Source organism: Malus domestica, chromosome 08 (assembly GCF_042453785.1).
Source record: "Malus domestica chromosome 08, GDT2T_hap1".
In the NCBI taxonomy this organism is placed as follows: Eukaryota; Viridiplantae; Streptophyta; class Magnoliopsida; order Rosales; family Rosaceae; genus Malus; species Malus domestica.
Window position 1 is genome coordinate 19070629 of NC_091668.1, and position 11432 is coordinate 19082060.

At 37.6% G+C, this 11432-nt stretch overlaps 2 protein-coding genes across 2 annotated transcripts; one reads left to right on the top strand and one right to left on the bottom strand.

Annotated features, from left to right (window-relative positions):
• The first annotated feature begins 3538 nt into the window (after positions 1 to 3538).
• LOC103450633 (protein PLASTID MOVEMENT IMPAIRED 1) lies at positions 3539 to 6927 on the top strand. The gene has a single exon (XM_008389998.4). The coding sequence runs from the start codon at positions 4065 to 4067 to the stop codon at positions 6744 to 6746; it is 2682 nt and encodes an 893-aa protein (XP_008388220.1). The 5' UTR covers positions 3539 to 4064; the 3' UTR covers positions 6747 to 6927.
• A 1244-nt stretch (positions 6928 to 8171) lies between these two features.
• Positions 8172 to 10992, bottom strand: LOC103450634 (uncharacterized). Its single transcript, XM_008389999.4, has 2 exons — positions 10495 to 10992; positions 8172 to 9002 (listed from the first exon to the last, which is right to left on the bottom strand). Exons 1-2 carry the CDS (start codon positions 10790 to 10792, stop codon positions 8659 to 8661), a joined length of 642 nt encoding a protein of 213 aa, XP_008388221.1. The 5' UTR covers positions 10793 to 10992; the 3' UTR covers positions 8172 to 8658.
• Between the last annotated feature and the right edge of the window lie 440 nt (positions 10993 to 11432).

Genomic DNA, 11432 nt, shown 5'->3' on the forward strand with positions numbered 1-11432 from the left:
ATAAAAGTTCATTCTCATCTTGTGAAAATTAGTGGAAACAAAACTACAATTCACTATAGTCCAAAACCCACGACAATATTGAAAATATATAATCTCATGCTCGAACCAAATTAGCCATACAAGCAACACTATACACGCCATTTGCTTAACAAATGTTGCCAAAATCTGTATGACTTACTTTCATGTATAGAAATTTTATCAAATTCATTAACAGACATGTATAAAACTTAGCGTATGTTTCCTTGCAACATTATTGTAATATATGTTATTACAATCATAGGCATAACATATCCCAATAGTATTGATAAATTATAGGATATGACTAATTTTGTCTCCTACAATTAGAAAGACGTCACGACATGGTTGGATTTTGCAGGAACAGTATAACACTTCATGAATCCAACATAACCATTCCTTATATAATTTATCATGAAGACCAAAAGGAAAGATCATACCAGAATTTCATATACCGATGTAATACGAACCTTTTCATTGGGCTTGTTCGACTGAGGAATCTTAAGAAATTCTCCAATGCAAGGTTAGAACAAATGTAAATACATATACATGCTATGCGAACTGTAGTTACATAATTGGCTTTAGAAAATTATGTATACTTGCGTGATCCAACAATTGCTGGCACTTATGCAATTGTTTCTTGTCACATTATAACGTATCACCCGTAGTAATTCCTATAGAATACAATTCATGGAAAATAATATTAGTTCTTATTCAATAAGCATATGCCCATTTAGATGCTTATTGCCAAAATATATAATAATTGGATCCATATTCATGACATACTTAACCGATACATGGTAATCAATGTATGTACATACTCTACAATAATTAGCACATCACTCATGCAATTATATCTTTATCTTATTACCAATTTAAGCTTTCAGGGATCAACCCAAATATATATCAACCAAAATACCATAAACCATTATGGAAATCAAGGTCAATGAAACAAACCATTTTGCTTTGGTAGATGACTTCGTTCTGCTTGCTAATCAGAGGGACCTCTTCAGTATGGTCAGAACAAATATAGAATGCTTACAAAAATTGAGATCATGGTAAATCAATTCAACCAAAACACTAGCATGAAGATTGAAATAGAACAAAACTGTTATTCTTCTTAGTGCCATGGTTTCCACTGTAAAATACATAATATAATACCACGCCTTACATATATGCTTCTTTACGTTCCTATATGATTATAGGATTCCAATTCCTATATGATTTTTAAATTTCATGCTTCAATACTATAAGAATATTATATAAATTCTATGCTTCAATTCCATAATTTAATTCATGCTTGATCAAAAGCACCTCTAAGCGTAGTTCAATTTCCAATTGGCAAGCAAAGCTATGTGGTTATATATAATACACCGCATACAATATTATGGATTCGTGCTATAATCAGGCAACTTGTCTTGCTGATAATAATCAAGGTATCAATTAGCATAGTTCTTAATAAATTTCCCTTGACTGCAACCATAATATTAGTGAAAAATATTCTTGATTAAAACTGAATAATTATGCAACCTGATCATAATTAACAATTGAACTTATTCAAATCACATGGTAAACTTGCCGAGTATATGCAATGAGAATTTGGATTAAATACGCAGTTCAAGAGAATATTATATAATCCAACATTAAACCTAATAGGTTTTAATTATATAACCAGTGGCTCTAATACCAACGGTTAGCCTTATAAGGTTATACAATTAAAACACAATCGAATAAGTGACTGACCTGATTGGTTATACAATTAAAACACAATCGAAGGAGTGACTGACCTGATTCCAACGGCGGCCATGGAAGTCGAACACGAAAACAAGCAGGGCACGGCAACACCAAGATCTTCTATAAACTCCTAGCCGAATACAACTACACTATGGGAAGCATTATGTTGTGTGTTCTAGGGCTTATAGGGACCGGTGTTTTTTATAGGTTAAAAGCTAGGGTTTCCATCCATAAAAGAAACCTAAACTTACTTTATTAGCCTCCATGTCAAGTATCATAATCATATTCAATTAAGGATTCCATCAATCATATTTCCAATATAAGAAACCTTATATAGGATTGATATCTTTAAGAGATCAAATCACAATTAACATTATTCTCCAATATTACATTCCTATTACATGTAGTAGACCACTTAAAGGATGATTTATATTGGATAAATCCAACAAGGATCAAATGGATGGACAGAGAACCTTATGCATACTGGAAAGGGAACCCCTTTGTTGCTGATACAAGGAAAGACTTAACTCAAAAATGCAATGTCTCAGAGACACAAGACTGGAATGCTCACCTATTCATCCAGGTACCATTAAGGATAAAAACTAATTTCGTTTAAACAAATGGCATATGTTATCAACAACATTAACTTTTGATTGAAAACCCAATTAGCCAATAAATCTACAAACTAATTAGGTATAATTTCAGGATTGGATTCTTGAATCTCAACAAGGCTTCAAGCAATCAAATGTAGCAGACCAATGCACACACATGTATTTCTTGTAGACATATAAATAAAATTCTCTTGTTTGGTAATTAAATTCACTTTAATCGTCATTCCATTTTATCATGATTTATGCAGGTACAAGATCTATATTGAGGGTTATGCATGGTCTGTGAGCGAGAAGTACATTCTAGCATGTGATTCAGTAACATTGCTGGTAAAACCGAAGTACTATGATTTCTTCACAAGAGGTCTGCAACCAGTGCACCATTACTGCCCTAGAACGCATGAAAACAAATGTAGATCCATTAAGTTTGCTGTGGATTGGGGCAACAACCACAAACAAAAGGTGACTCATCTTTCTAATTAACTTTCCATTTTGTTCGTAATTTATGGTATTGTCCTTTTTAAACTCCGAGCAGAGCTATTTGTACCATATTTATAGAGGCGCGGTCAACAATGTAATCCCCCTAGCATTACTCTAGAAGTTTATACTCTACGGTTTCTGTTACTTACAGATTTTGGAACAGGCATAAGCAATTGGAATAGCAGCAAGCAACTTCATTCAGGAGGAGCTAAAGATGGACTATGTGTATGACTACATGTTTCATCTATTAAATGAATATGCTAAACTCTTAAGATTTGAGCCACGAATATCCAAAGGTGCTACACATTTGTGCTTGGAGAGTATGGCTTGTCCTGCAAATGAGTCGCCCAAGAAGTCTATGACCGAATCATTGGTTAAGAGTCCATCAGCAATAGACCCTTGCACCATGCCTCCTCCCTATGAACCCCGAGCTCTTGCAGAGTTATGCAGGAGGAATATTAATTCAATTACACAAGTGCAATAGTGGGAAGATAAATTTGACCGTAGGGTTTAATTATAGTGTTTGGGTTTATTGTTAAATTTGAGTTTTATTATTAATTTCATTTTGTACTTAATAGTAATTATACAATAGGGTAAAATAGACAATTAACATTTAAAATTTTAAGTTGGGTGTAAAAAAAGATTGAATGGGTTTAAATAAAATTTCCCTAAAAAAATAAAATAAAATAAAAAAGAGATGAAACAAAATTATCCCTTCTTGTAACTTCTTTTTGTTTCCTATTTAGGGTTAATGGTAATTGTCCACCAACTTTCATACCCATTAATAGTTTCAGCCACCCATGTCGAATCTGTGCCCAATCACTTGCTCAATGTGTAGGATTCATCTCTGTAAGAAACGTGATACCTAAATATCAAATGGGTGACGGTGGAAGGAAGCCTAGGTATTACACTATCATTATCCATGCATTCAATTTAAACGAAAATCCTTGGTGTCTTATTTGCATGTAAGTTAAAGCTCCACGTGGGTAAAGCAGACGCCAGCGTTGTCCTCTTATCCTTCACACATTTCATTGGCTATGGAAGGATCATCAATCATCCCCCACATTCATCACCACAATCCATGGCAGTTTCTCCACCTCAAAAACCAAACAGCCACGTGATCCCCTTATCTAATTTCCCCCTTCCATTCCCTCTCCATGCATGTAAATTCAATCCGTTCCCACCTTTTGCACCGATTTCCTCCTACTATTTTTCTTCTCTTATCCAATGGCAGCTGAAATTTCGTCCGGCAGCCGAAGAAATTCCAACACTCAGCTCCTGGAAGAGCTCGAAGCACTGAGTGAGTCACTCTACACATCCCACACTTCGAGCACTAGTACTCGAAGAACTGCCTCCCTTGTCCTTCCTCGAAGCTCGGTTCCTCCCATACCATCTAAAGATGGAGTTGTTCCGCCGAGTGTTGAGGAGATTAGACTCAATAACAAACCGCGAAGGCGGATGTCTTTGTCCCCATGGCGCTCCCGCCCAAAACTTACTAATGATGAGGAAGATGAGCATAAGGATCAAGGCAAGAAGGCCGTGAAATATAATTCACCGGAGCTAAGAAGCTTGGATGACAAGGCAACTGCCATCATAGAGAGAAAAGGTATCTGGAATTGGAAGCCGGTTCGCGCTATTTCCCACATTGGAATGCAGAAGCTGAGCTGCTTATTTTCTGTTGAAGTTGTCACTGCACAAGGCCTTCCAACTTCAATGAATGGCCTTAGACTTTCTGTCTGCGTTAGAAAGAAGGAAACAAAAGACGGAGCAGTTCAAACAATGCCGTCAAGGGTGACACAAGGAGCTGCTGATTTCGAAGAGACCCTTTTCGTTCGGTGCCATGTTTATTGCAGCTCCGCCCATGGAAAAAAGACAAAGTTTGAGCCGAGACCCTTTTGGGTATATTTGTTTGCAGTTGATGCAGAGGAGCTTGATTTTGGGAGAAGTACTGTGGATTTGAGTCAGATGATTCAGGAGTCCATTGAGAAGAGCCGTGAAGGCCAACGAATTCGACAATGGGATACGAGTTTTAAACTGTTAGGGAAGGCGAAAGGCGGTGAGCTTGCTCTGAAACTAGGGTTTCAGATTATGGAGAAGGATGGAGGAGTTGGGATTTACAGTCAGGTTGAGGATTTGAAGTCTAGTAAGTCCAACAATTTCACATCTTCTTTTGGTAGGAAGCAATCGAAAACATCATTTAGTGTGCCTAGTCCAAAACTTTCAAGCAGAGGAGAAGCTTGGACACCTTCACAAGCAAGAAAAGCAGTTGATCTTCAGGGGATTGATGAACTCAACCTTGATGAACCGAACCCGGTTCCTATATCATCACCTTCTTCTTCTTCTGCAGCTCAAAAGCCTAAAGAACCAGAAGTGCCAAAGGTGGAGGAGCTTGATCTGCCAGACTTTGAGGTAGTGGATAAAGGAGTTGAATTCCAAGACAAGGGAAAGGAATATGGGGAGGAGCAATCCGAAAAGTCTGTTGGCGAAAAATCAGCAACATCAAGTGAGGTTGTGAAGGAAATTGTGCAAGACCATGTTCATACAACAAGATTGACAGAACTTGATTCAATTGCTCAGCAGATTAAGGCTCTTGAGTCTTTGATGGGGAAAGAAAAAATCGACGAAAAAGATGAAGAGGATGAAGATATCAAATCACAAAAATTGGAGGCAGATGAAGAAAATGTGACAAAGGAGTTTCTTCAAATGCTTGAGGAGGAGGAGATCCTAAACGAATACAAATTGAATCAAAGTGATGTTCCACCTTTTGCCCTTGAAGGGGCAGAGGAATCTGGTGAGGGTGAAGCAGCAGCAGTTTACCTTCCTGATCTCGGAAAGAGCTTAGGGAGTGTGGTTCAAACCCGCGATGGAGGATATTTGGCATCCATGAATCCTTTTGATACTTTGGTAGCAAGGAAAGACACTCCAAAACTTGCCATGCAGATATCAAAGCCGTTTGTTCTGCCATGGGATCAGTCCATGAGTGGATTTGAATTGTTTCAAAGGATTGCAGGTATTGGACTTGATGAGCTGAACTCCCAGATTATGAATCTGATGGCATTGGATGAATTGATGGATAAAACTGCGGAGCAGATTGCTTTTGAAGGCATTGCGTCTGCAATCATTCAAGGAAGGAACAAAGAAGGTGCTAGCTCGAGCGCTGCAAGAACAATTGCTGCTGTTAAAACCATGGCAAATACATTGAGCACAGGCAGGAAGGAGAGGATTTCGACCGGGATTTGGAATGTGAACGAGAACCCTTTGACACTAGAGGAGATTCTAGCCTTTTCCATGCAGAAAATCGAGGCCATGGCGCTCGAAGCTTTGAAAATTCAAGCTGAAATGGCTGAGGAAGAAGCCCCATTTGAAGTTTCACCAACGAACAATAGTTTCACAAATTCAAGTGGTGCAAAAGTACTTCAAAACCACCCTCTCGCTTCTTCAATATCGCTCGAGGATTGGATCAAAAACCACAGCCTGGCAAGTTCAGAAGGTTTACAAGACGAAAACCAGCCGGAGACAATTACACTGGCTGTGATTGTTCAGCTGAGGGATCCCTTAAGGCGATATGAGGCGGTTGGAGGCCCTATGATAGCGCTTATTTACGCAACGAGAGCTGATGGCGCCGTCAATGAGGAGGAGAAGAGATTCAGGGTGACAAGCATGCATGTGGGAGGATTGAAAGTGAGGACAAAAGGGGGAAAGAGGAATGCGTGGGACAGTGAGAGGCAAAGGCTAACTGCAATGCAGTGGCTAATTTCTTATGGATTGGCGAAAGCTGGTGCGAGGAAGAAGGGCAAACATCATGTGGCATCCAAAGGTCAGGATTTGTTGTGGAGCATTTCATCAAGAATGATGGCTAATATGTGGCTCAAGTATATGAGAAATCCAGATGTAAAATTTACCAAGTGAAACTTTGTATTATTTGTATTGGTTTAATTATTTTTTTGTAATTTATTTGCCGTAATAATACATACAAGGAGTAAAGATTAAGGAAGTACAAATAGTTATAACTTTGAGAGTGACAGATTGTAACACCTACAAATAGTTATGTTTGATGCACTTGTAGAAATTATCAGAGAGATTGGTCAAAGGTCCACTTTCAAAAACACCGATATTATCCATAACTTGGTAGTTATCACCTGCACAATCTATTAGATGTGAGGTTTTATCACAAAAGATTTTGGCATTAGTTGAAGGGAGACAAGTAATTTGTGAGGCAAGTTATTTGTCCTTCATTGTGATTGAACACTGAATAGCAAAGATAATGGAACCTTAGTAGCATAAGTTGACTTTTGAAAACCCTAATTCAGTAAGATATGGTGCACTTTCCTTGGTGGTCAGGATTGAAGGAACTGTAATCACTATATTAAGGGTGTCCTTGCTTTCATAAAACACTTGTTCTATTTTGAGCAAACTGTATTATTGCTGGAACAGTTATGCTTGTTGAAAGTAGAAGACTCCTTGGTCATCTACATGAACCATGTCTTTCGTATTCTATAGATAAATAAACTATAATTGGTTTATTGTAAAATTTAGTATATCAAATCTATAATCCTAATATCTTGTTGTTTCTATGATTTCAGAAATATCACATCCACCACCGCAGGACCACCACTAGGGAAACTTTTGAAAACCTACAATGTGGTCCTAACTCTAAAACAAGGATCAATGGTCCATTGCTTTGAGCAAGCCATAAACTTGGGACGAATTGAACCAACGGAGGAGACAAGTGAAGAAATTTGGCCTAGTCCTTATTGCCAGGTCCATCACATGGATGATGACTTGCACATGGGAGGAATAGCTAAGACTCACTAACAACATTTTTAATTCATCATTAAGAACATGTTTATTAAAGCCATACTTAATTAGTTTAGTTCCACGACAATTGAAAATATTAGTGATAAATCTTCAAAGAAACCAAAAAAAAAAAAAAAATTAGTCAGATGCAATAACAGTTGAATCAAGAAGTTTTTCTCTTCAAAAGATATTTCTATTATTTTTTTTTCTCTTTAACTAATTTGTCCATCGGTAATGGAGATCACATTGGTTGGAATGTAGGCCAATATGTCTCCAGTTTGTGTTTCAATGACGAGTAAGGCGGTCAAGCTACTTGCACCTGATCGTTTAGTAGCTCTTTCTAAGAGACAGGAATGCAAATAGAAATCATCGCCTAGAAAAACCTCACGGCATGGCGGTCATCGCAACAATAATGAAATTTGTCGATATGTCAACTCTATAATACAATGTTGACTCAAAATTCCAGCTTGAGTTTCACAATGGCCTTGTAGCTCAAAGACTCTTACGAAAGTTTACTCTTGCACACGAATTCCTGTATACTCTTGGACCCAAAGTCCTGTGATCAATACCCCCTCCATTAATATCGCTTGTACAAAAAACCAACTTCCATCTTGAGTTCTTTATTGGAGGGAACAAGATGATACTAAGGCATCAAGACAAGTATTCGACAAGTTCCAGATGCAGAAGAATGGGCCCTCTGCTCCATTGTTTCCCACTTTGTGAACCTAACATGGGTCTTGCTTTACAAAATGTTTGGTAATGGGAGTTGAACTTTTACAAAATTAAATTTCATCTTTTTCTATAACAGTGTGAAACCAAAGCACCAAGATCCCTCCTTTTACAGCCTGTACTCCTTTGAAGAAATGAAAGAAAACCAAAAGAAAAAAGAAGCCCCAAAGAGTTGAAGTCCAGATAACAATAGCACTTTCTTAGGGTTTTGTACTTTATGGATTGGAGCTTCTACCCACAAATGAGCATGGTGGAGGCAAAGACCTGTGTCACTTTCTGCACAAACAAACCCCCATTATTCCATGGCCCCTCTCCTCTTTGTCAGGTTTCTTATCCAACCCTTCCTTACCTTGACTCCCTCCGCCTTGTTGCCGACATGACACACACTGCCCTTGTTCGACCTCTTCCATCTGATGAGCTGGGCCAAGTGACCAATCCTCTTCCGCCACCTGAGCGGGATGTGGGATTTCCCGTGCTCTATCACGCTCTTGCTATCCTTTGCCTCCTTTGTTTCCTTGGCTTCCTTGCTCAGGTTGTGATTCCAGGACATGTTGCAATGATCTAGAGAGACCTTAGACACTTTGTTCTTTTCCCATGAGGCCACTCCATTGTCTTCAAACTTGATTGATATGAATGAGTCTGCAAAAGCAATTGACATTGCGAATAAGTGATCATGGTTGCCAAGAAAATTCAGACATGCACATTCTTTACAATCCTTTTCAGTGGTGAGAAAACCCCAATGACCGACTATCTCATTGAGTTCGGGGCCTTAAAACCCCAAATACGAGCAATCATACGCAACCACACGGTACTCCCATCATTATCAGTTAAGGCTCCAAGGGTTGATGACCAAGTAAAAGCAAATGTAATTCAATCAAAAGAACGTAATTAACGCGAATTTAAGGTTTGGAGTTAATTATATATGGTTTCATTCAAAATGGGCTAATGATCATGATATTAACTTATGAGAATATAAGCAAACAGAATATGTTAGTCAAATGTAGCAACTGTGTTTTCATCCCCTCCAAACTTTACTTTCATTATTATTATTATCATTAGTTGGTTGGGATGGATGGAGAGAGGGTTGAGTGAAAGCAAAGAGAAAGGATTGATGAAGAGAGGAAAACGATTGTTAGTTAGAAACTTAGAACTAAAACATAAGGTGATGTCAAATGATCATGCTACCTTTTGGATTTTGGTCTTTAATATATTATATATCAATTTAATTAAGTTGCTTATAATAATGGAAGTATGGTGATGTTTAAAATATTTCTAAAGAGGGATGTTTTCCAATACCAATATTGATTTGGAGGACTAGTGGTGACCCTCCCTCACTTATTTTTCAAGTGAACCAAATGTAAATGCACAAAATCTCATAAAGGTGTCACTTAGTACTTCAATGATATTCCTCTTCATTTGTAAGTAAGAGGTATTAGGTTCGATTATCACCAAAGGTGAATTTGAACCACATTATTGCTAACCCATTATGAGGCTAAGCCACGCCCTCATTCTTAGCGTAGATAATATCGTTTGTTAAAAAAAAAATCTCATAAAGATAACATCCATTTAATTCAAAAAAAAAAATGCAACTTGGTTCAGAAGGATGAAGCTTTTTTAGGTAATTGTCAAAACTGATCTGCACGTAGTTTTTTAATAACAGTTTCTTCACAAAATTGGAAACAATTCCTAATTAAATTAAATTGATTAGACAATTCCATGAACCCCAAAAACAGAAAAAGATGCTTCTTCATGAATAAATCCCTAAACCCTAAATCATTTTTTGCAATCTTTCAACTGGATTTTCTTTTTCATGCTGTCATTGGTCTTGAAAACTTGAAAACCCCATATACTTAAGGTATAGAAAATGAAATCTTGCTTCGCAAATCTGCCATTTTATTTAAACTTTGACCATAATTTTGTCATTATTACCCAAAAAGCAACTAATTACGCAACATATTCAACCAGACCCACAACAAACAAAGAAACAAATACACACATACAACATCAAAGCACAATGCTTGGCCTTCAACATTGTTTATATCACCACAAACCCATAATTTTTACCACTAAAAGCTGGAAAAAGTGAAAAAGATAACAAATTTAGCACTCACCCACTAGAAAAATAACTTACCTTCTTGGCTGGTGGAAGCCTCTTGATCTGGGCCGTCGTCTGGTTTCCCCTGCCGATTGAGGAGAGAGCTGAAAGCAAAGATCTTGGGGAGGCTAATGGGTGCCTTCTTGTGCATACCATTTGGGTTTTTATGGGCACTGCCGCTTCCGACGGATGAGACATGGTGGCGGTGGTGGTGGTGGCCTTTTTTGGAAGCCAAGATTAGAAGCCTCTCAGTCAGGCAGAGGGAGCAGACCCCCACAACCAGCTCTTTGGGGTGGAAATAGCAAAAGGAGGTGTCTTCTTTGTACCCATTCATGTTAGAATTAGGGTTTGAGGGAGTTGATGAGAAAGGTGGAAAAAGAAGGGGAAGAACCGAAAAAGTGAGAAAAATTTGTGACCTGGAAAGAAAGAATAGGTTGTGTCTTCTGTGTTGTGTTGTCTTGTGTTTTTCTGTGTTTGTGGGAGAAGTGTGGGAGAAGTGTGAGAGAAGAATAACTGTTTGTGCGTGTAATGTGTGTGTAGGAAGGCATTATAGTCTGGAAAATTTTTAGATTAACGGAGGTGATCACGAGGTTGGCCCACAAATCCATTTTGGCCAATATAATATTTAGAATTGAATGTATGCTACAGACCATTTCCAACGTTTAAGTTAAAATCTAAAATTTAGGTTTTAAACTCCAATGATTGGGTCTAAAATAAATTTTAGGTTAAAACCTAAGGTTTGGACAAATTTAACTCAGAATTTAGGCCATGATTAAAAGGCTGACCAACCAAAATTTAGGTTTTAAACTAACCCAATCCTTGTTCAATTGTTGGGTCTAAAATAAGTATTGGGTTAAAATTTTAAATTTTTAAATGCATTAAATTCAACAGATGAGATCGAATATGGTCAAATCTAACATTAAAATAAAGATCTAACGGCCCAAAATTGAATCCAATGGCTAAAACAATTAAAA

Bases quoted from the DNA above. Each gene is read 5' to 3' on its own strand.
- LOC103450633 (XM_008389998.4), top strand. From the start codon at position 4,065: ATGGCAGCTGAAATTTCGTCCGGCAGCCGAAGAAATTCCAACACTCAG.
- LOC103450634 (XM_008389999.4), bottom strand. From the start codon at position 10,792: ATGAATGGGTACAAAGAAGACACCTCCTTTTGCTATTTCCACCCCAAA. The intron at 9,003-10,494 runs GTAAGTTATTTT...TTGCTTTTGCAG, and splicing joins GGCTTCCACCAGCCAAGAAG to ACTCATTCATATCAATCAAG.